The sequence below is a fragment of the Sceloporus occidentalis genome, unplaced genomic scaffold, assembly GCF_023333645.1.
Source record: "Sceloporus occidentalis isolate IW3139 unplaced genomic scaffold, rSceOcc1.0.p SCAF_216, whole genome shotgun sequence".
In the NCBI taxonomy this organism is placed as follows: Eukaryota; Metazoa; Chordata; class Lepidosauria; order Squamata; family Phrynosomatidae; genus Sceloporus; species Sceloporus occidentalis.
Genome location: NW_028317196.1, coordinates 663,783 through 686,392, shown reverse-complemented (window position 1 = coordinate 686,392; position 22,610 = coordinate 663,783). Strand labels below are relative to the sequence as shown.

The 22,610-nt window shown below is 49.4% G+C and overlaps 1 protein-coding gene across 1 annotated transcript; it reads left to right on the top strand.

Annotated features, from left to right (window-relative positions):
- Positions 1 to 57: 57 nt before the first annotated feature.
- LOC149277358 (protein bicaudal D homolog 2-like) lies at positions 58 to 18,060 on the top strand. The gene is made up of 7 exons (XM_089503003.1): positions 58 to 291; positions 11,454 to 11,666; positions 13,834 to 13,986; positions 14,248 to 14,688; positions 14,811 to 15,812; positions 16,201 to 16,352; positions 17,757 to 18,060. The coding sequence occupies exons 1-7, from the start codon at positions 58 to 60 to the stop codon at positions 18,058 to 18,060; spliced, it is 2,499 nt and encodes an 832-aa protein (XP_089359129.1).
- The last annotated feature ends 4,550 nt before the right edge of the window (positions 18,061 to 22,610 follow it).

Genomic DNA, 22,610 nt, shown 5'->3' with positions numbered 1-22,610 from the left:
CGTGTGAGGAGCAGGGGCCCCGCACGGTGTGTGTGTGTCAGGAGCTGGGGCCCCGCCATGGCCGCGGATGACGAGGAGTACGAGCGGCTGCTGCTGGACTCGGGGTCGGAATGGCTGCGGTCCGAGGTGAGGCGGCTGCTGCGAGAGCTCAGTGAGACCACTCGGGAGAAGATCCAGGCGGCCGAGTACGGGCTGGCGGTGCTGGAGGAGAAGCAGCAGCTGCAGCAGCACTACGATGAGCTGGAGCTGGAGCACGACACGGTGCGGCACGAACTGGAGCAGCTCAGGGAGGTAGGTGCAACAAGAGGGGTGGCAGGAAGAAGGGGGGACAGGGGCAATAAGATGAGTGGGATGGGCAGTAAGAGGGGAGGTGGGGGCAAATAGAAAGGAGCTTGAAGCAGTAAGAAGGTAGACAGCGGCAATAGGAAGCCCCTGCTGTGCCCCATGACCAGGGGACATTAGCAGTGGCAGTGGCAGGGGTCAGGTACAGGGAGGTTGTACCTATGACAGTGGGGTGAGAAGAAATAACAGCAGGGCACAGCTACCCTGGGGGGTACCACATAGCAGGGGGGTGTCCCTGTGAGGGGTGCGGGGTTGTCCCTGTGTGCCAAGAGTAGGACCCCTAAATAAGTGGGATCAGGGGACCTGTCCGTGGTTCTGGAGAGACCCCTGAGTGACGTGGGGGAGATCCCTGAGTGATATAGGAGAGACCCCTCAGCCGAGTATTGGCAGAGTGGAAAGCCCCTTACTGCTGCCACACGGACCACCTTATTGCTTCTAGGTCCACCCTTGCATTGCCAGTGCCCCCCCTGTGTATACAGCTAACCTGACAGTATACGCATGCCCACAGTACAGAGCTGCGCAGAATTCCCCTTACAGCTTTATAAACCGCCTCCTGCATTTGCCCCGGAGGGACCCTGTGCCGCCGGAAGGCAGCTGCAGCCCCCATCTTCTGCCCCTCTCCTCCTCGCTAGTAATGTCCCTGGATTTTTGGTGGGACTGCCCAGCGTGTTCGGGAAACATACGTGTCCGTGACACCCGTGGAGCTACTGCTGCTGCGTGTGGCTCTGGCAGGGAGGGGGTTAATGTTTTTTTGCATTTGTGGCAAATCGCGCTCTTTTCACAGTTCTGGAAAAATGTGGGACAGATTCGGTGGGTTTCACCCGCAGGAGATTATGACGGCTTCTTATTACACGATTTCGGGGGGATAAATGAGAACACAGACCAGAATGTTAAAGCCCCTTTCTGGGCACGCAGCGGGGATCCGGGGACCCCAGCAGACACGAGCCGAGTTATAGACGCAGCACCGAGCAGATGTGGCACCGTGTCGGGAGCCTGCGCAGAACGTCTCAGCGCCCTTCCCAAGACATCTGCTCCCCGGCCTCCCCTCCTCCACTCGGAGCCGGAGTATGCGGTGGGATTTCCTCGGCTGTCTCACAGACGTGAAGAGAGGACTCTTTCCATAAACCCCCTTGTGAGGGAAACATGCGCGGGCTGACGACCCTGGCTCCGACAGAGTAGCTCGCCGGCGGGGCGCGTCAGGGGGGATTTGGCTTCGATGGCTGGAGCTTCCTATGGAAATATTGACAGATCGCGTTTTCCGGGATCCACGATAGATAAAAGCTGCGCCTGAATTTGCTTTGAACAGTAAAGGAAGCAGGGGGGGCTTCCAGAGGCATGCGCATGCAGGGCTCCCGCGCATTCGATGCATTCTGTTTGCATGTTTGAGCCCTTCGGCCCCTGCTCTGGTCTGTAGGGTCCCTGGCGGGGGATGGGTGGTCATAGAACATAGTTTTTGTTTTTCCAGCTCTCGTAAAGTGGGCTCTGGCCGAGGATCTTCACCGGGCCCCGTGGGCCCTTGTCTCGGGGTTCCATAGTAAAGCAGCCTTGGAGGACTTTTGCCGTCCTGTTCGGATTTACTTTTCGTTCGGTCGCCGAGGCCGGCAGCGAAATGTGGAAAATTCTCATGTGTTTGGATAGCGTGTTCCATGTTTTTATAACACAAGTCATGGCGCAGGGAATGCGGTCGGACCGTCCCGTCTGCCCCGCCGGCTGCAAGAACATGTTTACCTTACACGGGATGTTTTACGTGTTACATGTGAAGAGTAATGACTGGACACAGAAGCCCTGCAGTGGCGGTATATTTACTAATAAATCCGGGGACGCAGTAGCCCCCGGCGAGCGGGAAACGCGCAGGTCGTCGGTGGTTTCGGGGCCGGAGCGTCTCATCTGTAAATGTTCAGCGAGATAAGGAGGCAGCTTGTTGGGGCATTCGTGGTATTTCTGGAATGCCAGCTGAATTACCTCCGGAGTAAGGCGGCCCCGGGGTGTTTACAGAGGTGCAGGGAGTAGGGGTATGGCCAGAGAGAGTGAGAGTTGGACTAGTAATTACCAGTGAGCGGCTGCGAGGAGTTCTCCATGCGCGGGGCTGTGTAGAAGGCCGTCCTTGGAAAGAACACAGAGGGTCACCGGATTTCCTTCTTATTCTTGCTCTGTTTATAGCGAAGGCATCGAGTCAATTCCTGCCGGGATACCTAGACTGGCAGCAGAGAGCATGCTTGGACGGGATGTTAAGTAAAGGGGTTAATAAAGTAGAGGAGGGAATTTATTTCAAAAGGAGGAGAAAAGTTACAACGAGACCGGAATTTAACGCTACAGGATCAGAGACTGAGATGGAACGGAAGGAAGTTTTACTTCTACTGAGACGATAGTAGATAAGTGGAACAGCTTCTCAGCAGAGGTGGTAGAGGGTAATACAGTGAGGGGATTAAACATGCATGGGACAGACATCCGGCTCCTGAATCTAAGACGAGACCAACAACTGATTAAGGTTTGAGTCTTTACAGCAGGAGAAACGGGCGACTAGACGGGGGCCGTCGGGAGCTCTATGTGTGGAGCCGGTCCGGTCAGCGTTTATGGTCGGTGTGGGCAGAGCTTGTGAATGAAACGTCTCGCGTTGATACATTTTATTTCTCTCTGGCTGTGAAGTTGATTGTAGATTTTCGGGGTAACAATGTATCAGAACCTCGTTTACACAACACAAAGGGGAGACGTGGATATGGAGGACGGACCCCCTCGGCCCCCGGCGAGAAGAGAGGCCGATTCATACGCGAGGCTCGTGTTTTTGGGGGGAAGGGAGGCTGTGAATGGCGGAGGCTCATAGCCGGACCATCTCCCTGGAAACCCCAAATGAACGGCCTCTTTCACACGGCAGCCGGGAGGGCCAGGAGGGCCAAATATTTCTGCAAGGCTGTTATTCGGGAATGACGTGCGTCATAGTAAACAGTTCAGGGTTAGGAGGGGATCAGGAACTAACCAGAGATAACTGCCCCTGTAAGACATCATAGTCAAGACTAACTAGGCAAGGGCCAGCGAGTGAGACGGTTATATATATATATATCCTGATGAATGGAAGCCTCGGGCTTGGGGGTCCCATCAGCAATCCCCCCCTGGTGGATGATGTAATAAAGGCTCGAAGAAAATGGGTTCTGAACCCCCAAATCCTGTGATCCTCTAACAGAACAGACATTTACAATGTATCGTCTCACGGCCTGCAGGGAGCTTCGCGATGACATGGATTCGAGTCCCCGGACAGGTGTCCTGCGGGAGCGGCGGACCACGCAGATAACACCCCTATCCCGTCATCACTTCTCCTCTCGCTGTACAAACTGTCGTTTTTGGCAGCGGCATGAAAACCTCCCGTTTTTTAAACCTTCCTCACCGACTCCGAGCCCCTACTCACGTGCTTTCCTAATTCCTTATTGTTTTGTTGGCAGGGCCCGGATTACCATGTCAGAGAGATTCTGCCCCGGTACGTGGGGGCTTTAGGGGTATTATAATCCCCATTATTCTGATTAATCAGGACCGGCCGGAGCGTGGGACCCTTCTGTGTCTGATTCACTCCTCCGGCATCCATCCAGCTCTGTGCTTCTTGTTACTGAGCAATGCTCTCGGCCGTTGAGAAGTATTCGAGGTCTGGACAGCTTGTGCTTTTTCTTACCCAATGATAATAATTGCACTGAAGTCTCAGTTTGGCCCCCAGAACCCCCTGACTCTGAGAGGCTTCTGTAGACTCTAGGCCCGGCGGTCAGCGGCAGGCTCTTTCCCGCCGGCAGAATCGAAATATTTCTTTTTAAGAATGAATTAACCCACACGACCAATAAGACTTCAGCAAACCCCTTCGCTGCCGCTGCTTGGTTTCCTCCGGTGAGGATTGGCACCCACAGGCTACCGTCATCTCAGTCTGTGATAATCAGCGTGCGATTCCTCAGGGGTTAGCGTGCATCTCTGTGCTATCTCGCCTTCGTCAGCCGCGTATGGACGTGATGCGCTGCCGGTGAAACACCTTTTAGACGGAGACCGGAGCTTCGCATCGTCCGAGGCGGCAGAGAACCTCGCTGTTACGCGATGTCACGGAAAACCAACACGTGGAAAGGTTTCCGCTCGCGACGAAATTATCCGGATTAGAACCGTTACGTCTGAAGCTGAGAGTCTCTTTCCTGCATCTTTCCGTCTGCGTTGTTCTTTGTTCCAAAAACGGATTATTTGCCACATTACAGAATCCCCCCAGCTGTACTTCAAGCAAGCTCTCGGGGGTCCTGGGCAATAGTCACGGCTGTCCACCGGGAGCTGCACACATGACGCGGCCCCGTCAGGGGAGTCTGTTTTTGGGGCAGGAAGTTGGGATTTTGGATGTGTTGACAGATGTTCTGTAATCTGTATCATCAGAAGGCTAGGTTACTCCAGATTACGCTCACTCTGGCTGTTTGTGCGCGACATCTCGCAGCCCATCATTGGCCCGTGGCAGCGAGTCTCATGGAGCTGCCTTTCTGTTTGAAATTCTTCACATAGAAATCTGGAGTGTTATCTTTGCTAATAACCCCGGGGTCAAGGGCGTCACTTGAGGTTCCGTGAGATATTTCCGGCATTCCGTGGGTATTAAATATCCAAAGTCTGACGGCAACGTTTCAAAGTTCTGATTGCGGCAGCAAAAATCTCGTCCTTATGTGTGCGTCGCAGCCGGAGGGCCGGGTCGGCCCTTGAGGGATCGCCCGACTAATGTGTAAATAGCCTGTTCATCATAAAAGACAATAACCTGTTGGCTTTAGTCATTTAGACACCGTGTACGAGAAATGCCGATCCACCGAGGCGTGGAGACCGGTTTGTGGCGCCCGGTAACTCGGTGCCAAGTTTGGGTCAGTGAGGTGACAGAAGATTCAGCCGACATAATGGGAGGTGATTTAACGCGGCAGCCTAATCCTGATTACATTCATTCACGTTTGTCTCAGACGGCGTGTGATCCCTTCCCAGTAAGTAATACCTTTTGGGGCAGGCAGGGCCACAGATACCCCCCCCCCCTTCCTTGTCTCCATGGGAGATACATTTCCGTCTGTCGGCCATCGGTGATGTGTGTGCGGATAATTGGTCGTGACCTTGCCGCACCGCGCCGGCCAATCTGTTTGAATGGATCGCTGTAACCTATTTAAAGGGACACCGCTTGCCCCCTGTAGCTCTCTGTAGCCTCTCTAAGCTAATTTGGTCGGACGTTGTTGATAACAATGGACCCATCAACAGATTATTTTAATTAGGCAGAAAAAAAGCGTGACCTGAGATCACACAGCGAGCGGGGAGAGGGTCGGTGTGTGCAGAGAGCACTCCCTCCGTGCCGTACTCACTCCCTCCGTGCCGCGCTCGCTCCCTCCAGGCCTGCTTCCGTCTCTGAAAAGCATGCCGTTAAGAGGATGATCACCTAAACAGCAACGTACTCTATTTCCTCTTTTTTTATGCTCCTTCATTTGCATACAGTGCCGCGTGGTGATGTCACGCAGAGCTGATGTCACGCAGAGCTGATGTAGGCCGTCTTTATCTACCTCTTTTCCAGTCTTCTTGTTCCTGTAATCTTATCCATCCATCCAGAATGGATTTGAGACCCCAAAGGTGCGCTTTGCGGAGGCTTTAGGGCTCGCCCCGGTGGGCTCTCAGCGAATGGCTTATTTTTGCAGATATTTTGCAATATTTTGCAGAGGTCGGGGGGGGGAATTCATTTGGGGACCATTCACAAACATAGAGCACGTGACTCGATAATGTGTTTTGATCACCGTATCCCACCAAAGCTTTACAAACCCCCTGGGGTATCCTCCAGCCAGGACAATACTACAGCCCCAGCCAGCAGGGAGGCAACAAATGGATTTATCTGCCCCGGTGCAGATGGGGTCACCTTCCTCGTAACTTATCCATAGTTAGTATTTGCCATTTTTTATTGTTATTCCACCCATACCCTCCATAGAGCTCAGGAACCGGATAGATTAGCAGGAGATGCCCCGAGACTCTGCCCGCAGCTGGCCGCTACGCAGGGGCTTCTCATTTGAATGCCGATGAATGGAGGTTTGTGTCCAAGAGACAGCAGCTGCGGGTAATTCTGAATTACCCCGGCCGTCTCATGGGCAGGCGGGTTAAGACTGGCAAACGTCTCTGCCGGCGGTGCCCGCGAAAGCTCGGTGTATAAAAGGCCGCGTGTGCCGGATTCGCTTGCAATCAAACCGTAATCTCTTCTAACCGGCGCAAATTTAAAGCTAAATCCCCTCTCTGTGCTGCACGAGAGGACGGATCGCTGCTATTGTAGAGACAGATTAATGCTGCGGGACGCTGTCCAGCCTGCCGGGGTGGGGCACACGCACTGATTGGCTGTTGTGACATGAATGTAGAGTTGGGTCTGTTGTGTTAATGGGAAGATTTTTCACATCTTTGTGTAACAAACGATAAGGAAAGTGAGGAGCGGAGTGCCAGGAGTTGTGTGGTGTGTGTGGACGGATATACCCGCAGAGATTGCGACGTGGTTTCTGTACACAATGCGTGTGTATACAAGTGAGGGCATGCGCAATGGGGATAATATGCATTAACTTCACGTCGGGCAGCTCCGGGAAAGGCTCGCTGGCCTCGGGGACACTCTGTGGATTGTATGTGGATTCAGAGGCCCTTCCAGCTGAAGATCTCTGAGCGGCCGAGCTGAGCTCCCAAGGAAAAAGCATTTGTAACGAGGTTGTATAAAAATAGCCCGGAGCCAGACTCCGGATCACGTGGCGGCAGCTTCCCCTCCTGCCGGGGTAACGCGAGGGGGATGGAGCGCGAAAAGTCATGTTTCCTGCTGTGCTCCAAATCCAAACAATGCTCCTCCAATGTTTCCTGCTGGACGCGCGCGGCAGGGGCCGTTTAACCGATTACCTAATCAGTGGAACCACAGCAGCATAACCCGGAGAAGGGCTAAAAACTGGAGTCCTGACCGAATGGGTTAATTCCACGTCCCCTGGTTACTATCCCAAAGCCGCCTGGAGTAGCCATTCATCATAGTCTATGACATAATACGCTAGGTAGCCTTCCAGCTCTTGGTGTAATTAACCCACCCCCCCCTTTCGGGGCTATAGAATCGGGACCTGGTTCTGTGGCCCCTGCAGGCCGTTGGCGATACCGTATTTAGCAAAGAGAGACAGACAATTCTAAGAATGCTGCGGCATACGCTGCCAGACGTAAACATGGAGCCGGTGACATCATCTGCTTAACTCCTTCATCCCTGAAACCATCAGCCATTAACACTTTCTATTACCAGCAGAGTGGAGAACATCTTCTAATGTTACATTTTAACAGCGTGTATCGCCGGAGATATCACGGACGCGGCTGCCTCGGCTCGTGTATTAATCTGAATTCGCTGCGTTTGGCCCCGTCGGCCCGAGCTGTTCCATCAGGATCGGGTTTTTTTGTGATGTTCTCAGACTCTGCTTTGATTCCTGGATATCTGGAGTCCCACAAAGTGTCTTATTAGGAAACGCTGAACTCTGAAACTCATTTCCACGATCGTTTCAGGAAAAGCAGATTCCAGACCAATATCAGGACTGAGCTGCGCGTTCGCTAAATCCGTCCGCCTAATCGGAGCCAAGAGATTATATTTACTGTGAGCTGCTTGCGATATGCGACCAGGGGCGGGGTGGGGGATTGGTAGTCAATTATTCATCAAAATGCACTTTTGTGTTTTTACTGGATTTTGAATAAATTTGACTTAAATTCTGTTTCTGAGACACGTTTGTTGCAGTGGTTGCCGCTGGTAACCATTGGGTTTCCTCCCCATGACGTCTCCAATCTCGGGACTGAGGCTTAATTTAAATCCCCCAAGTAGGGGTATTTCTCGTGTTTCCCCAAGCCTCAAGTATTAAGCCGGTATCACAACCTCATGCTGACGAGTCCCATTAAGGATGAAACATCGTCCACGAGTGGTGATCTGGCTATTGCACCTCTTACCCGATTTTTGTCTAAAGGCTGTCCTGTACAGCGGGGCAATTACTTTCAAGGGTTCCATGTATAAAGTGGATATAGAGGCAAAAGGCCTTATTTGCATGTGCCTACCCAGAATGCCTTGTGGTTGTGGCAGCCGCATGAGATTTATGAGGGAAAAACAAGCCTTCTGGCTTGTCTGGTGTCTGTAGATGAGTGTTGAATAATAATACTTCTACTACCCCCTTACATTTAAGTGGAAAAGTTTCCCATCACCTTTACTCACCGTAACTTATGTAATATTAATATAATAATAATGGATTCTAGCGAATCTTGTTTAGGAGTCTTTTATAATATTATATACTAAGTGTATGTTGTCTCATTGGCTCTTATTTAATATAAGATGGATATTATACGGCACTGCGCCATTTGGCTAAATATTATGATTCAATTTCATTCCTTTAAAAGAAAAAAAGGCGAAAGTGGTTAATATATTCAGATCATTCATTATAACGGGAGGCGACGCGATTTATTTTCACGGGCTTTTCTTTGAATTGTGTAAATGAAGCACATTTGTCATCTCATTCAGTGTTTTCCCTGCTAGTTTCCATGGTGATTCCTTGTGTTGCACAGATTTAAGTTTCTTAAAATGTTAAAAAATTTGGAAACTATTTTTTCCTTTGTTTGTAAATTTAAAAAAATGTAATTTTTTTTTTTTTTTTTTCATACACAGGTTTTCTTTATTTGTTAGGGAAATGCAGCCGATCTGCATATAATTCACTCGCTAGTACCGGCAGCTCGCGTGATCCTTTCTTCTGCTTTGAAATGTTTTAAAATCCCTTTAACGCTCTGTTGATGAACCCAATGAACGCCAGCATTTAGGAACCTGCGTCTGTCGTCATGAATAAGAGTCGCTAATGCCGACTGGTTGGTATTTATAGCGGCTCTGACTGTTTGGGGCAATAAGGAAGTTTCCCTAAAATAAACCTCCAGATAACATTACAGCGTTTTCATCCACGTTATAAATAGCGGGTTTTCTGGGTCTGATGAAACGGGACACCAAAAAGACCAAGAAATGTTTGTGTTTTGTACGTAGACATCGGACACAACTTGGAACGCAGCAGTGATAGGAGTGATAGGACCCCATCACTCTGCAGCTACGTCCCGACATATCCTCGCGCGTTAAATAGTTAAGTGGGTGACGTCTGTCATTTAATGAGCAGTTGTACCCGGCGCCTGCGCGGCTCTCTGCGGCATTCTGTCTGTAATCAGAGAGCGCTCGTTACAAAAGGCTGTTTGAGGCGGCCCGTGCCCTCCTTGTCTCTGGCCCAGGACAATCGGTGTCCTATTTCAGCCGTGAAAGGGGCAGCGTGGCTCGTGTTAAAGAAGCCTCCGTGATGTCTGGAGCTGCATTTGGTGTAACGGAATCCAGAACGTCTCGTGTGGCTCGTCAAGAAGTGGATAATGATGTCACCGTGAGCTGTGATGTCAGAGACTGGGGTTATTCTTCCGGCACAGATCGTAATCGTTCTAACAGAGCGGCTCAGGGACTGATTGTTACAGAATGTCAGTTTTTGGCGTTATCTTTGAATAAAGGGGTTAATGTTCCGGTTCTGTCATTAGTCGGCTGCCCTTAATTAGCCCGGGAGCCTTCGGTCAGCAGAACCGCTCGCTCAGCATTAATTACACCTAAATACGCCTAAAATAGTAAAAAAAAAAAAAAAAAATCTGTGATTCGATTGAGTTACATTTGGAACATTGTGATTGGCTGATTGCTGAGTAATGGAGACGCTGATGGATAAAGATGTCCTAGAAGAGACCTCCAGACCGAGAGACGTGGAGAGGTGAAGAGGTCGCGCGCGTTTCAGCGACTTCTGCTCTCAACCTTGTTGTCTTTTAATCCAGGGATTAGTCCTTTCCATGCGCGACGCCACGCACGGTGCTTGTGACAGCCGTGGTTTGGGGGGGTCTCATCTACTTAGACAAAGCCTGTGATATTTTGAGACGTCTCTTTCGGAAGAGGAGCCTGGAAATTACGGGATTGCCCCGTAACCAAACCCCGTTACTGGGCAGCGAGCGTTTCATTATCGTTAATTTGCACATATCGGCCCCCCGTGCCACGTTCTGCCCCATGGCTGCGCGTTGCGACCATCGCTGAGGGGCAGCTATGAATTATCCATCGGCTGCTGACCTATTTTCAGCCAAATCTGTCTAAGGGGGTCATTGGATAGCCTGGGGGGACGGGGGCTTTATCTGCTAATGTGCAATTAACATGATTCTGTGTCGCTTTTTCCATCCTTGGATTTTGGGGATTTGTGTACCCTCTACCACTTCTAATGGGAGGCTGCTCCATTTATCTACCATTACTGTCCAATTTGAAGCCGATAGGTAACAATCTCCATAAACATTTTATTTTTGAAAACCTTCCATTATTGTGTATTTTCTGAATTTATAGACTTTGGTGTCGCCGGCGGAGAGGAGCTGATTGCAGCCGCGTCGCTGCGATTTATTAGTGGCAGCCCAGCCGCCTAACCCCAGAACATGAATAATACATACAGCGTGGCAGCGGTAGACGAGGCGTTTTGTTGGAACGATGGCTGATTTTTACTTCCGCACGTCATTCACCGTTAGCACAAAAATGGCAACAAAGGGTTCGAGCTGAAATAAGTCGTCGGTTCAGACGCCCGTCACCCGTTCTTTCCATATGATTTTTTTCTGATCGCCATATACCAGCCCCGCGTGGTAGGAAGGCACGGGGGGGGGGTATAACGTTGCCTACGGGGCAGTAAGACACGCAGAGGCTTGTTATTAATCACGGAAGCTGTTCTTGCCCGTGACTGATGGCCGCTGGCCGCCTCGCTGTCCTTCAGGGTCCCTGAATTCACTGCATTGGGGGATTCGGGTCGTTGTGTTCCGCGGGTTGCAGAATTCCTCCATCTCCGGCTTCATGACGATGACCCCGGCTGTCCTCGCAGCCGACCTTTCCTTCTCCGAAGGCTGTGGATTTCTAGACATCTGAGTCTGATAGAGAGGATTATGTGACGTGGGTCGGGGCGCTGGCTGTGAGGGGGATTCACTAAACCGGCAGTTTAATGCACATGATGAAGGGCTGAGTGACGTGTGATTAGATTGCTAGCCCTTGAGCCTGTGTTCTCGGGGGGCTGTCAGTAACGTTACCCTCTGCTCCCCAGGCTTTCGGACAAGCGCACAGCAACCACAAGAAAGTCGCGGCAGACGGGGAGAGCCGAGAAGAAACGCTGATCCAGGAGTCGGCTACGAAAGAGGAATATTACATGAGAAAGGTCCTGGAGCTGCAGACGGAGCTCAAACAGTCGCGCAACGTTGTGGCCAATACCCTGTCTGAGAACGAGCGTCTGACCTCCGTCACCCAGGAGCTGAAAGAGGTGAGACTAATTCCCGCAGCCCGGGGACGTAATCCGTATCCGCACACGTCCACGTTATTAACCCTTTGTACATGTGGTATCCTCCCTTCTTCGTTCAGAGAGCCGGGGGGGTCTGTATTCAGAATAGCTGCACTAAAGCGACAGTCTCCCCATCTCATTAAAGCGCTCTGCAAGTAACCCCAACGCACCTTAATAGGCATCCTTCCACTTACCTGACACAGAAGCCCTGCGGCAGCAGCCTTCCTCCTCCGAAGTCTGACACTGATTGGCTGCAGCATTAACCGAGCCAGAGCTGACTCGCGGAGAGTTTATCGCCTGCAGGGAGATGTTTTAGGCTGAACGCGTCTCCTTCACTGCCTGGGGAAGGGGCAAGTGCACATGGGGGTGACGTGCGGAATCCCCCCTGCATTTACGTAGCCGTCTTATGCATTAATGTACGTACGGTGGCCGAAGCGTCGGGATCCGGATCTCTGGGGACCTCGCAGTTATCGGGTGTTCTGCCGGCTGCTTTTCCGCCAGACCCCCTTCAGACGCGGGCCATGCAAACAGAAGCCGCGTGAGTTAATGAACTAACCCGACAGAAGTTACCCGGCAGCTAAACGAAAAGTGTTTGCTCAAGAGAAATGCAGCCAAGTTCTCCGCGTCCTTCTGCAGACGCCTGGAGCGATGAGCCCGAGAATCGCGATTAAAGGGGAAATGCCAGGAAATAAACACACATAGAGTTAAAACTCCCCAAAAACATTATTCCCAGGACACCTTCCCTTTAAATAGACGATCGGAGAGTAAACAGGCGCTGCTGGCTCTACGGACCCCGCAGATGCAGAACAAATTGATTTGGAAGGGAGGACCGACTCTGGAGTGAAATGGACACAGTGATTACCCGCCATTTGTGCGACAGAGGAAGCTGCAGCGTGATTCGAGCACCGTAACAAACCGTGCAACGGGATACTTTTTAGGGAGAATCCAGACAGACACAGATGTTTCCAATCAGTAGCGTTTGTATCAAATCCCAGAAATATACCCCAAAAGCTTCCAAACCCAGCATAATTCTCCATTTTATAGTTTTTTTGGTAATTAAACCCTTTCTTTGTCTCTTTTACTCGTCTGCGTTCATTTAGCGCTCGTCTGCTTTGATAATTGTCCTAATTATGGGGGAAGCTGATTGTGATGCTAATTCTGTCTGGGTTTGCGGATTCAGATGTTATACGTCCGTCTTACTTAAGCTAAAGCTGATTTAGCACAATGACTCCCACTACGCTCAGTCAGCCATGGCGCCGATCAAATCAATTAGATTAATTAACACGCCATGAAAACTGCCTCCGTGTAACCGGTCGGGGGGGTTTACAGGGTATTTAACCACCGGGGGCTGTGGAATGCCGCTCCCTGATTGGCTGTGCAGTCCGTATATTTTAGAAACTTATTAAAATTATGTATTTAAAACATTTTTTTAATTAAATGGAGTGGTCCATCGCAGAACGGTGGTCCCGCTGACGTGCAGAGCGGCGGTCCCGCTGACACGCAGATCGGTCGTCCCGCTGACGTGCAGAGCGGTGGTCCCGCTGACACGCAGAGGGTTAAGTTGCTTGGCGTGCAGAGAATCTGGAACATGATGTCATCGGCTGGAGTTATTATCTTGTGTCTGAAGTTATTTCAGGGAGTGACTCATCCCGGCAAAACAACTCAACTTCCCTGTTTCCCGACGGCTACACAGCATGCGCGACGTTGTCTTTCAGGTGGTTACAGTGGGTTAGGTTACTGGACCGCGTCCAACCAGCACCGATCACTCGCAGGACTCCCGTGTCAGAGGCGCGCCTGCTGGAAGTCATAGAGAATAAGGATGGAAGAAACGACCCGTGTGTGGGTGGTTTTGTTATCTGATATGTGCTGAGCTTTAGTATTTTTTTATGTTTAATAAAATCATTAACATTATCTGTATGTTCCATTTCTGGCTGGTGTACCCGCCGGAAACACTATCCTCGTGTTAGGCCCCTCCCGTTTTGAGTGACATCATCACCGCGCGCTGCGCCACTTGAGCTTGTGCTTCCCGCTGAGCGGTCAGGTTGGAGAGCGCTGGGGTCGACTGTGTGTGCCGGAGGGGCTTGTGCTTCTGATTTAATGTTGGTTTTAGCAGCCCTGACATTGTCTTTTTTTTTTTCTTTTATTGTAGCTTAACCAGAACGTGGAAGCTCAGAGGTCGCGCCTGCGTGATGACATCAAGGAGTACAAATTCCGCGAAGCCCGACTCCTGCAGGACTACACCGAACTCGAGGAGGAGAACATCTCCCTCCAGAAGCAAGTGTCCGTCCTCAAGCAAAACCAGGCAAGTGTCCTCCAACCCTTCAGCTTGTGATCATTATAAATATCTCCGTCTCGGTGTTTATAAACTGCTCCGGGGTCCTGAGATCTCATGCATCGAGCTGCTCCATAAATCAAACTCCGTGTACGTCTAGCACTTCTTCCCCGCACGGCCCCATTGGGTGGTCTTCTACTGTATGGTTATTAGTCCTTTAAAACGTATAATTAAATCAGGTGGGAGTTTTTCGTTCTTTTCAGTGTGAATTTACGAATCCCCCTTTTCCAGGTGGAGTTTGAGGGTCTTAAACATGAGATCAAAAGGCTGGAGGAGGAAACCGAATTCCTGAATAGCCAATTGGAAGACGCCATACGGTTAAAGGAGATATCTGAGCGCCAGCTGGAGGAAGCTCTGGAGACGCTAAAAACCGAACGGGAGCAGAAAAACAACCTGCGGAAGGAGCTGTCCCATTACATGAACGTAAACGACAGCCTGTACAGCAACCACCTGAACTTCTCGCTGGACGGCCTGAAATTCAGCGACGAAATCACCGAGCCCAACAACGATGACGTCGTCAACGGATTCGAGCAAAACGGCATCGTTAAGATAAACGGCGATAACAGAATGTCCACCCCCAAGAAAAATGACCCGGCGCCAAGTCTGGTCTCTGATCTTCTGAGTGAGCTGAACATCTCGGAAATACAGAAGTTAAAACAGCAGCTGGTGCAGGTAGGACCCCACATCACCCGCTCGCTCCAACGCTGTATAGACCTGTAGTTTTTTTAGGTTAATGTAAATGAACGTGTCTATATGTCTTAATTTGACATTGTGGTTTTTTTTATATACATCAGATGGAGAGAGAGAAGGTCAGCTTGCTGTCTACGCTTCAGGAGTCCCAGAAGCAGTTGGAGAACACCAAAGGCGCCCTCTCGGAGCAGCACGACAAGGTGAGCAGACTCACGGAGAACTTAGATGCCATGAAAAAACTCCAGGCCACCAAGGAACGCCAGTCTGCGCTCGACAACGAGAAGGAGAGAGACAGCCACGAAGACGGGGATTATTACGAGGTCGACATCAACGGAGCGGAGATTCTGGAGTGCAAGTACAAGGTGGCAGTGTCTGAGATCCACGATCTAAAGGAGGAGCTGAAAGGCATCAAGGCCAAATACGACGAATGCGAGAGAAAATACGGAGAGGAGAAGAGCCGGTATGAGAGCGAAACGCGCGCCATGGCCGAAAAGATTTCCACGTTGGAAAAGTCGACGCGTCTGGACAGAGATCAGGTCGTGAAACTGGAGAAAGAATTGAAGAAAGTGTCCGACGTAGCCGGAGAAAGCCAAGGCAGTCTGACGGTCGCGCAAGATGAGCTGGTTACTTTTAGTGAGGAGTTGGCCAACCTGTACCACCACGTGTGTATGTGCAACAACGAGACCCCCAACAGGGTCATGCTGGATTATTACAAGGAGGGTAAAGGTGGCAGAAACAGCCCTGAAGGGAAAGGTCGTAGGTCTCCTATTTTGCTTTCAAAGGGTCTTTTGAGCCCAGAGAACGGTCCAAGTGACTCCGGATCCCCAGTGTCTCCAGTACCGTCTCCGGTTTCTGACCCAAGAAGGGAACCCATGAATATTTACAATCTCATCGCCATAATCCGTGATCAAATCAAACATTTACAAGCGGCCGTGGACAGGAACACTGAGCTGTCGCGGCAGCAGGTGGCCAGCCAGGAGCTCGGGCCGGCGGTGGACAAAGACAAGGAGGTCCTCATGGAGGAAATCCTGAAGCTGAAATCTCTACTGAGTACCAAGAGGGAGCAGATCGCCACGTTACGCACCGTGCTGAAAGCCAACAAACAAGTGAGTGGGAATACGACACGGGGGTCCCGTAATGACCCCTTTAATGCTAATTTATTCACGGAGTGACGCGCTCCAGAGAAAGTAGCTTCAAATTCTAGACGGCGGGAAAGTCCTTTTGCAATTAATCTCCAAAGCGTCAGAATGCAAATCTGGGTTTAAATGATGGATATTGTGCATTCTAACATATAACATTATTTCTCCATGCATGAGGTCTCATTTATATCATTTTATTAATTATATTGTCCTCTGGTACCCGGTCCTCTCGGTTTTGGCATCACTCAGGGTCCCCTCTCGATCACTGATGCCCCCCATGTGTGGACCTCTAGCTGTCTCGGTAGACATTGCGATACGGGGACATTCCGTAACATTGTCTCTGTGTTGCGTTTAGACGGCGGAAGTCGCGCTCGCCAACCTGAAGAGCAAGTACGAGAATGAGAAGACGATGGTCACGGAAACCATGATGAAGCTGCGCAATGAGTTGAAAGCGCTAAAGGAGGACGCGGCCACCTTCTCATCTCTGCGAGCCATGTTTGCGACCAGGTGGGTAGCCGATCACAGCTGAGGAATACGCATCCCAGCTGCTATTTTGTATGTGACACATTTTAATAGAAATTATGCAGAATTCGGGGGGGGGGGGGGGTGATGTTCTCATTCAGAATCCTGTTTATCATCTTGTTGGTGAGAATTCCCAGTTATAGTCAGTTAACGATAATGTCCGATAACCAGAAGAGAAACCGGGAGAGAAAGTCTTTGCCTCAGAGTTTAATGAGCGTTCATTGATGCCCCGGGTCACGCAAAAAGGTCACAAACAATGCAGAGGTCGTTCCGTACCGAGGGTACTTCTCACATATTATAAATAACGATCTCAATGTGAACTAGAAATGACTTCCCTTCTAGAGCCAGAAGTCTGAGACAATGTATCACGTAGCTGCCATTTCTGGGACCGAGGCAGAGCTGGCGCGAGTTATTATATTATTACTACATTATTTGTACATCATTATTACATTGTTACATTATGATAAGGACACAGCGGTCGGAAAACCTGGGAACCCCACAAATACAGTTCCCCGCATTTGAGGCACTTATAATACATAATATATAAATGCTAATTATATTTTCTGCTCATTCACTCGCCCGCGAGAGACGAGTTATCGCTGAGCTCGCGACTTCCACCCCTTTTCCCCTAAATCCGGCACAACGTCCTTTCCATTTGATTAAAATTCTCTTCACGTCAGTAAATTCCATTAGAGCCTCAGATTTCGTCTTTCGCTTTCTCGCTGAGTGCCAATATGAATATTTCATGTACCGAGAGCCGCCGTAGATTTTCTCGTGTTTGTAGGCGTAGTAAAAGCCGCTGGAAGGAGGATCACCTCCCGGTACTAAAAACCCCAACCCGTCTTTTGAAATCTGGCTTTTACATCTTTGTTTGTTCTGCGCTCTGGATTGCGAAGGGTTATTAGCCGGTGTGATGGGTTCTGCTGCACTCTCTGCAGGGTGTCGCACATGCCTGCTTTTAGTGTGGTGAGCTTAAGGATCGCTAACATACTCTGAGGCGCAGTACGAAGGCTCTGTACCTTTACCCAGACAGGGAGAATCCATGTTAATCTTCATCAGAGTGTTATGTATCACTATAAAGCTCCTAGCGTGTGATTTGGATGTCAGAGGTGTGACCGGAGCGTGTGTTAAGGGACAGCTCCACATCTTACTCCGCACCAAACATACCTGCCGTAGAGCTGAACCTCCGCTTTCTGTTTTATTCTTAATCCTAGAAAAGACTCAAGTAATGAACGACATCCCGAGCAAGCTTGGAAAAATGTTCAGACACGTTAGGAAGTTTTACTTTACTGAGAGGGTAGCAGATAAGTGGAACAGCCTCCCAGCAGTGGTATGCATGTGGTAAATTCACGTCCGTGTCTTCCCCGGTGCTTCTCTGTTCTGTTGCAGGTGCGATGAGTATGTGACCCAGCTGGACGAGATGCAGAGGCAGCTGGCGGCCGCCGAGGATGAGAAGAAGACTTTAAACTCGCTGCTGCGCATGGCCATCCAGCAGAAGCTGGCTCTGACCCAGCGCTTGGAGCATCTGGAACTCGACCACGAGGCCAAAAGGGTCCGCACAAAATCTGCCTCCAAGCCCAAGAGCAGTAACCCCAGTGTAAGTCAAATCCGCTCCTGCGCGGACAAGTCCGAGGGGTCTGTCCTCAACAACCAGGTTTACTGCAGCGAAAAGTACAAGATCTGCTGTGATTAGCCGAGGCGGGTCGCAAACACTCTGTTTTTTATGCTTTGGGTAACCGCATGAAGCCCGCTGTCTGCACTGTCGCATTAACTGTCATAACGTGTAAAGAGGTGACCGCCGGGCTTGGCTGCCGCTAACAAACACGCATGGAGCATGGAGGACCGGGATCTGCCGCGACTAACACGTCTCCGCTGCGTCTCATCGTATCTGTTACGCAGAATGGGAAAGGGCCCAGCAATGAGCTTCTCGTGTGGCTCGCGGAGTAGGCTGCCGGGGGGCTTTATAATTCCTCCTCCTGGAAGCAGCGGAAGGTGTAGTGATGGAGGTGAGCGATGTGTCCGTCCGGGGCTGGTTCTCCCTGCAGGCGTTGAGAAGACGTGTCCCTTATTGCACTGCATGGTTTGCTCTTTCCGTTTAGTAAAGCACAACGCGGACCCTCAGATTAGGGCCACATCCTTTACTATATCCCACGTTATTAATAAGCCGTGTCTGTTGGCTCGTAGTCGGCTAGGAGTTGGCCCCGTATGTGTCCAGCCACTAAATGGTGGGTGACGGCCGGACCCGGATCAGCAAGGCGTCACCGGCTTGTCTGACCCAACGATGATCAGTATTTCCGTGTGTTGCTTTAATTGGGGAATGCAGATCTGGTGTCTCCTCCGGGGCTTAAGTTCCAAGACGTGAAACATTTTAACCATTAATAAACCACAAACTCCTACCCGGGTTTAAAAAGCTCGCGATTCACCCCTGAGGCGGGAGAGCTTGCCGGAAACGGGCATGCTGTCGGGGTAAAATACGGTGATTTTTGTATATAAATGTTACTGAACCTGATTTTTAACCCTTCCAGTGCCAGCGGAGCAAACTGCAGAGCAGAGTGCTGCCTGCCCGTGGCATTGAAATAGTTAAATAGCAATCCCGCTGTTTCCTCGCATTCTTTAAAAGGAAAGAAAAGTCTGGTTTCATGAACTTTCTTTCCGGAGATGAGGGGAGGAAAGTGCTGGGTGCGTCATGCAGGTTACGGGGCTCTGCGTTCCATGCGGAAGCTACACGTTCCGCAGAACCGGGTATTAAAAAAGCCCGTTTGAGGCAAAAATGTGTACTTCTCAAATTGTGCCTATGCAAAAAAAACGTGAATAAATTGAGAGATTCGGCTAAAAGCAAAGTTCCTATTTGGCAAAGTAATGAAAATAACGGCACGTTTTCTGGAAACGGAGGAAACCCGTTGTTTGAAGTGCCTGCGTTTTGTACGCGTTGCCCCGCAGAGCCGTGTTGGGGGGGGGGAGCCCCTGGGCCGTCCTGTCTCCTCATCCTCATAGATTGTAAGCAGTTCGCTCCCTGTATTACCTGCCTGCTTTCCGAGTGCGTCTGACCCCCTCGACGCATGCTTTAACCCCCGCTTGACATGCGCTTTAACCCCCGACACACTTTAATCCACTTGACACGCTTTAACCCCCACAAGGTGCGCGGCTCTGCCATTGGTCGATTTCTAGATCGTTCGTGGAACTTTTTCTCACCAAGCACTATCCCAAAATAGGTTTCCAGTCGTTTGGTTTTAAAATTCCACAAAAACTATATTTATTTGTCTCATGTAACTAGTTATAAAAAGTACAAATAATACCACAAAGCAAATTATCCCAGAAACCCTTTATTGTCCTTAAAAATGGATTGTAAAAGCGCCGCTCGTAGCATTTCTTTCCACAGATTTTGGGTCTCATAATAAAAAATATATGTATCTGTCCCAGAAGCCCCGTATCCACAATGCATGTAATTTGTCTAAAAATTCAGCAGCCATTAGCAGGCGATGGAACCCCTTTGGCGACTGTTGCCAAGCACGAATCTGATAGAAACTGCCCCAAATATATTCCCGGGGGGCTGGGTCGCCCGTTCGCCATGCTGTCGTCATAAAACTTCTGTGATTTGTGAATCTTGTGATCCAGCCTCCGCTGCTTGGGCTTGTCGATTTAACCTACCTCTCCGTCGGGGCCGCACTTATTCGGTTTAAGAGACCCTCGCCACTTCTTCCCACTGTATCTGGCATTAGCCCCCCCCCCCAGACACTAATATCTGCCTCTTTGGGGTACTTTTGCTTCGCTTTCAAACTAACTTTCTCCGGAGCTTCTTCACGGAATGCGAAGTATCTAACGTTGGTTTTATGTTTCCGTTTCCAGTTATAGAGTAGTCCCTGAAGAAGACCGTTCCGTCCGGTGCATTGATTTGCACAGACCCTCCACTAAAGCCCCTCCGTGCCGCTCTTAGCAGGGGAGAAAAACCACTTCGTGCTCCGGTTCCGTGTTACCGGTTGCTTTATCACGCGGCGATAGAAATGTCTCCATATAATCTCTAAGCTTTACCGGTAACGTACACTCCCATCCCCCGCACGTTCCTCGGACGGGGTCGCCGCTTCGTATTTTCACGTCAGATACTCCGCTTTGGTTAAACCCGTGCACTTTTTATATTAGAGTATTTTACTTTTTTTTATATTTCATGTAGTCGTGTTTTGGATCGAGGGCCGTATGGATTATTAGCCCAAAAACGGAGGATTTTTGTTCGTTTCTGAAGCTTTGTACTTGTTGATTTTTTTATATCAGCATGATGCAGGGAGCTCGGCTAATGTTCCGATTTAACACACGCTTTGGCGTTAAATATATATATATTATATAAATTTATATGTTCTGTGCAACTATAGCTTTCTTTTGCTACAATAAGTATTTTTTGGTGTTTTAATTACTGGTTTTAACTGCCATGTTCATTAAATAAAATCCAGGGTCTCCAAGTTTTGGGGTCGTTCTCATATTATTATTCTTAGGAATAGTTTAACGTAACAAGGAAAAACTTGACTTGCTTTTTGGTTAAAAACAGTAATAGGCACTTGAAAAAAAAACTGTTTAATGTAGTATTACCTAAAAACACCAGAATATCTGGTTTTTAGGAAATGAAGAATTGCTGACGAACTGAATTTTCTACAAAAGTTCCACTGAAATTCCAAATTGGAATTGTTCTGTTTCCTTGTTTATCGTGCCAAATTCTGGTACATCTAGAAAACGTAAATTCTAAAGTTGTCCATTAACGAGCGTTCTTATGCCTTTGTTACCGATGACTGCCGGCAGTGCCTTTCTCAACTACCAAGGGAATTTTAGACAAGTTTTGGTTTCAAAAAAATAAATAAAAATGAAACCAGTTTTTTGAAAAATTAAGGACAAGAAAGAGCAATAAGTGCAAAAAAAAAAGGGAAACACAAAAAATTGCTTATTTTAAAATTCAGTAAAATTGCTTATATTTACTGAAAGAATTGTAAAAAATTCTGTTGGTCGGCGATTCTTTAAAACGAGAGATCTTTGGTATTTCAGGGATCCGGAGAAAAAAAAATGAAAACTTTGTGAACCAAAATGAAAAGCTTTCACCTTTTTTTTTTTTAAAGCGATACGAATCCTTTGCCGTCCACTTAACGGGGTTCCGGGTGTCGCGCCGCCGGGTCCCGCGTCAATGTCGGCTTTTGCATGTTCTGTATAAACGCCGTTCTTTTCAGGAAACAGAAGCTGGAAATGGCATCAACAAGCGTGAAATGCGTCGGCTCTGCACGTTTGTCGAGGCCGCGGCAAATGTTTGAATTGGTTACTCTGTAAAATGACAATTTTTATAAAAAAAAATTTATATAAAATCCAAATTCCACTTAAGTTTGAAAAAGTGGGGAAAATTCTGTTTGCTGGAAAAACGATCTTTTGTGGGACTTTTCTTGGTTCTCCTCTTTTTCAGTATTGATCCTTAAGCTATGATTTTATCTGTTTGTGGGTATTTATTTAAATGGTTTGTTACGTTCTGTATTATGTTTCTGTGCATTCTAGTGACAAAGTGTTTCCATTTTTTTGGGTTTGCACGTCCTCCTGCCAAGTAACCTTTACACAGATCCGATTGTCAGCTCATAAGCCAACACTAAGTATAACGGTGTGTCTCGTGTGTTAATGACATGTTAATGCAAGGTTTGTGATTAGAAGGCGTCTGTGTAAAGGTAATCACGTATCAATAAAGGTGATTAAAGGCATCTGACCCGTCTCTTTATTACTCGGAACGCTCCTGCGTATGGCCGTTAAAGTTAAATAGTTAAGTCTGAGGTCGTTCCATTGGATTCCCAGGAAAAAATAAGACGTTCAGGAGAAGCCGACACGGTCTGTGTTACACGCCAGCCGTTATCAGACGCTCCATTAAACGGTTAAAGTCTGCGGGATGCCTGCGAGCGGCCGGTGAGTGCCAGGGAGTTCATGGCCGGGGACGCCGAAAGCTGTGCGTGTACTGATAATGATTTGTGTAGTGTGGGGGTGGATATTTCTAGTAATGATACCCGCGAGATATTAATACCGAGCAGCTGAATATTCTGCAGGCCGGACGTGCTGCGCTGCCATTAAATGGCCACTAGATGGAGCCCTGGCGCTGCATACAGAGAGCTGCCTCCCCTGCCCCGGGTTAGCGGTTGTGCGGGGCGATCCGCACAGGTTTATTACTCTTCACACGGGGACCGGCGGCCGGGTCGTGCTCTGGGGTCCGGTATCCTAACTGGGAGCGTCTATCAC

What these genes read in the sequence shown, in the direction of transcription:
- LOC149277358 (XM_089503003.1), top strand. Translation starts at nt 58, where the DNA reads ATGGCCGCGGATGACGAGGAGTACGAGCGGCTGCTGCTGGACTCGGGG. An exon ending in TAAAACAGCAGCTGGTGCAG is followed by an intron (nt 14,689 to 14,810) that starts GTAGGACCCCAC and finishes TATATACATCAG; the next exon opens with ATGGAGAGAGAGAAGGTCAG. An exon ending in TGCTGAAAGCCAACAAACAA is followed by an intron (nt 15,813 to 16,200) that starts GTGAGTGGGAAT and finishes TGTTGCGTTTAG; the next exon opens with ACGGCGGAAGTCGCGCTCGC.